At 54.3% G+C, this 4,003-nt stretch overlaps 2 protein-coding genes across 2 annotated transcripts in view; one reads left to right on the top strand and one right to left on the bottom strand.

Annotated features, from left to right (window-relative positions):
• The window catches only part of anxa2b (annexin A2b), a 5,376-nt gene extending 3,034 nt beyond the window's left edge, over positions 1-2,342 (top strand). The window contains exons 9-13 of the mRNA XM_019893182.1: positions 1-87; positions 162-257; positions 346-404; positions 469-591; positions 2,162-2,342. Coding sequence (XP_019748741.1) covers positions 1-87; positions 162-257; positions 346-404; positions 469-591; positions 2,162-2,221 — 425 coding nt within the window. The 3' untranslated portion in view covers positions 2,222-2,342. The remainder of the gene's footprint in view (positions 88-161; positions 258-345; positions 405-468; positions 592-2,161) is intronic.
• Positions 2,343-3,578: 1,236 nt separating this feature from the next.
• LOC109529767 (uncharacterized) overlaps positions 3,579-4,003 on the bottom strand; it is a 5,252-nt gene continuing 4,827 nt past the window's right edge. Inside the window, exon 5 of the mRNA XM_019893199.1 lies at positions 3,579-3,596. Within this exon, the coding sequence (XP_019748758.1) occupies positions 3,579-3,596 (18 nt within the window). The remainder of the gene's footprint in view (positions 3,597-4,003) is intronic.

Below are 4,003 nucleotides of genomic sequence, written 5' to 3'. Positions count from 1 at the left end.
ACGAAGCCGGCGTGAAGCGCAAAGGAACCGACGTGGCCGTCTGGATCGGCATTCTGACGCGGAGGAGCGCCCCCCACCTGCGACGAGGTGAGCGGGGCCGGCCGGCGCCCGTCCGTCGCCGTTCGCCATCTCACGCTCCCCCCATCCCCCCCCGCCGCCAGTCTTCCAGCGCTACAAGAGCTACAGTCCGTACGACCTGAAGGAAAGCATCGGCAAGGAAGTCAAAGGAGACCTGGAAAAATCCTTCCTGGCCCTCGGTACGCCGTCTCCTCCCGCCTCCTCCGCGGCAAAGTCGCGCGGGGGTTCGCGTCGCTGACCGCTGACTACGTGTGTGTGCGCCCGCAGTGGAATGTTTGGAGGACAAGCAGGCGTACTTTGCCGACAGACTCAACGAGGCCATGAAGGTAAGGCGGCGGCGGCCGGCGCCGCGTCCGAGCGACCCCCGTCTGACCTCCGCGCCGCTTTCAGGGCAAAGGCGCCAAGGACAAAGTGCTGACTCGCATCCTGGTGTCTCGATGCCAAGTGGACCTGATGAAGATCAGAAGCGTGTTCAAGAAGCGCCACGGACGCTCGCTCTACCGCGCCATCAGCGTGAGGACTCGAAGCGGCGCGCCCGCCCGCGCGCTTTGAGCCGTTCCGTCGACGCGCGCCGACCCGAGCTCGGGCCCCGCGGCGCTTTGGGGGAACGTCACGGCCTGCCATATTTGCCATGTGGGCTTTTGGCGAGATCCGAAAAGAGAGAGAGCTCAGCTTTCCGGTGCGACGCTCTCTCGGGCCTTCCTCCGCACCCATATTCGGCCAAAGTTTCTCTCAAAGGGGACTAAAGACCCGACGCCTCCGCGTCTTTTCTTCTGCTATTCCGACATCGCGACTCAGCGCAAAGCGATCTTTCCGACGTTGTCGGGAGCGCGCTTTTATCATCAAAATACAGACGGCGGAACATACGGAGGCGGACGGTCACGCCCCGCGCAAAACGCTTCTTCCGGAGCCCGCAGGATCCACCGCGCTCATAAAAGTTGCCGTGCGCGGCTGGGCCGACTTTCTCGCCGGTGCCGGCGACAGAAATATTGGAGATCAAGTTAAGAGAAGATAAGAAAAACTTGGAATTCGTCTCACAATGGACAAATTGCCACTCACGGCAAGCAAAGTTATGAGAGGGCAAAATCACGCTTCCTGATATGGCGCCAAATGTGTCGGCTGGAAAAAGCCTTCCCGGGTGGGGGCGATACAAAAACAACTCCCCTCCGATCGCCATCGCTCGTGACGTTCTGACCGCAGATATGAACGGGGAGACCCCCCCCCTCGATGGCATGGCTAAGCTCGGCGACTCGACGTGCGGACGGCAAGAAAAACAAAAGAACAAAGATGGCGCTCCGTTGTGCTGTGGACAAAGCTGGGCTGTTACGACAGGAGAACGGGGAGGAAGCCTTCACAGGTCCACACATATATATACACACCCTGCATTTTTCATGAAAATTGCATACAAGATATATATGTGTGTGTGTATATATGAATTTTTTTTGGGGGGGGGGGGGTCTTATTGATCGCACAGGCGTTAGCTTTGGTATGAAAATCGGTGGCGCTGCATCGCCTTTGAAGGGAACGTCGCCCTGACTAACATGGCTGCCACGTAGACCCGCGGGTTAGCCCGGCCGCTAAAAGGCGCAAGCCGCGATGAGTCCACGTGACATCAACGGCGGTCGACCGATCGGAGGCCAGTATTGTTCGGTCATCAACTTGAGTGGAAAGGAACGGGCTCGTCGCAATTACTTCTCGAAAATCCCGTGGTCTCGTGTTCGCCGGAGTTGGAAAGCTGGCCGGGCGTGGGAACGGAGCCCCTAAACAGGTGAACGGGATCGCGGCCGTGTCAAAGCGCCCGGAAGAAGTTGCCTCCGCGACGCCGGTCGCGCGGGCTCGCCCTTTGAGGTCGGCCGACGAGCGCCGCGTGAGGTGGCCGGACCCGACGGGTCGGGACGCTCCGCGAGAAAAACGGCGTTTAGGCCTCACCGGTGCCGACCTTCCGCCACCGCTCCCGCGGCGGGTCGCGGTGGCGTCGGGAAGGGAAAGATGGACGTGAGTGCAGGGGCTTGCTTGCGGTCGACTGGAAGAAAGCTCTCTCTCTCTCTCTCTCGGTCTTCAGCTTCCTCTCGTTTCCTTTCAGGAGCACACCAAGGGCGACTACCAGAAGGCTTTGCTCAGCTTGTGCGGAGGAGATGACTGAACTCACTCCAAAGTGTCTGCGCGTGTGCGACACCTGACGCGCGCCCTCACAAAAGGCGCACACTCGCCTCGAGTGCTTCCCGGGGCGCGCGTGTCGATCACACATTAAAAAAAAAAAAAAAGACAAAAGAAATCCAAGCGGTCTCCTGTTTGTCACTTGCATCATAAGACCACTAGAGGGCGGCAAGCTATTTCGGTCCCGGCCACGTCCCGAAACGCGGCGCGTGGACGCAGTTCGGGGACCCAAACGCCATCGCAGCCAGCGGACGCGAAATGAAAACGACCAAACGTGCGTCGTCTTCGCTTTGAGGTTGGGCCGGCGGCCCTCCGGCTCACGTCCGGCGTGACCTCGGATGCCGTCGAAGCCTTTTCATCCCTTTTGGCAAACGCGGAAGCATTCGCGTTGAGGGGGGGGGTGGGGGGGGACAAGCGCCCTGACACCAAGAGGGCATCCCTTCACGTGATCCTCCTTTTGAATTTCAGCGACATGCTGTGCTTGTTCCAAAAACGCAATTGGGAGTGATTTTCACATGGATGGCGCAATCGTGGCATCAACGAACAAGCAAACCTCTGGACTATTTTGCACTCTTGCTCGGCCGTTCCTTTTATAAAGCCCTTTAATTTAAAAAAAAAAAAAAAAAGAAAATAAATTGTTGGCTGCAAATAATTTGTCCATTGTCGACTTTCAAGAAAAGAGAGCTGACGAGTTTGAGGCCCCACCTCTACTTTTGATTGAGAGGACGCGCCAGGTCCCGGGAAACCCGCCTTGGCATTTTCGAATCCAACCCCCGAGGCAAAATATACAAATGATCGCCGCTTTTCATATATTGCAAAATAACTTACAAGATGTGCATTTATATCGTCCAAAATAGGTGTCATTTCGCATTTATAAATAACTACAATCATGTATTGCAATGTAGATTGGACAATATATCCGTGATATATGTCAAGATATTTGACCAATATATGATTAAATGTATATACATTAAAAAAAAAAAAAAATCCTGGTCTCACCCCTCGGGTGGTGTCCGTCCCTCATTCAGCTCGGGTCCTCTACCAGAGGCCAGGAAGCTTGAGGGGTCTGCGCAGTATCCTCGCCGTTCCCAGCACTGCGCTTTTCTGGACGGAGATGTCCGATGTCGTTCCCGGGATCTGTTGCGACCACCACAGGCACGACTGTCACCTTGACCTTCCAGGCTCTCTCCAGCTCCTTTCTGAGCCCTTGCTACTTCTCCAGTTTCTCGTGTTCCTTCTTTCTGATGTTTCCATCACTCGGGACCGCTACATCCACTACAACGGCTTTCCTCTGCCCTTGATCTATGATCACGATATCCGGTTGGTTCGCCATTGCCACCTTGTCAGTCTTGTTGCGAAACCTGAAACAACATAACGCAATAAGGCGTCGTCGCCGGATAAAAACGCCTTACTATACTATGTCGTTTTTTTCGTGCCGAAAACGCCTGACTATACTATGTCGTTTTTTTCGGCTAAAAACGGCATACTATACTATGTCGTTTTTTTCGTGCTGAAAAGGCCTTACTATACTATGTCATTTTTTTCGTGCCAAAAACGCCTTACTATACTATCGTCTTTTTCGGCTAAAAACGCCTTACTATACTGTCGTTTTTTTCGTGCTAAAAACGCCTTTCTATACTATGTCGTTTTTTTCGTGCTAAAAACGCCTTACTATACTATGTCGTTTTTTTCGTGCCAAAAACGCCTTACTATACTATGTCGTTTTTTTCGGCTAAAAACGCCTTACTATACTATGTCGTTTTTTTCG

The sequence above is a fragment of the Hippocampus comes genome, unplaced genomic scaffold (genome assembly GCF_001891065.2).
Source record: "Hippocampus comes isolate QL1 unplaced genomic scaffold, H_comes_QL1_v1.1 scaffold378, whole genome shotgun sequence".
NCBI classification, from domain to species: domain Eukaryota; kingdom Metazoa; phylum Chordata; class Actinopteri; order Syngnathiformes; family Syngnathidae; genus Hippocampus; species Hippocampus comes.
Note: the sequence above shows the minus strand (reverse complement) of the source record. Positions and strands in the feature narration are given on the sequence as shown.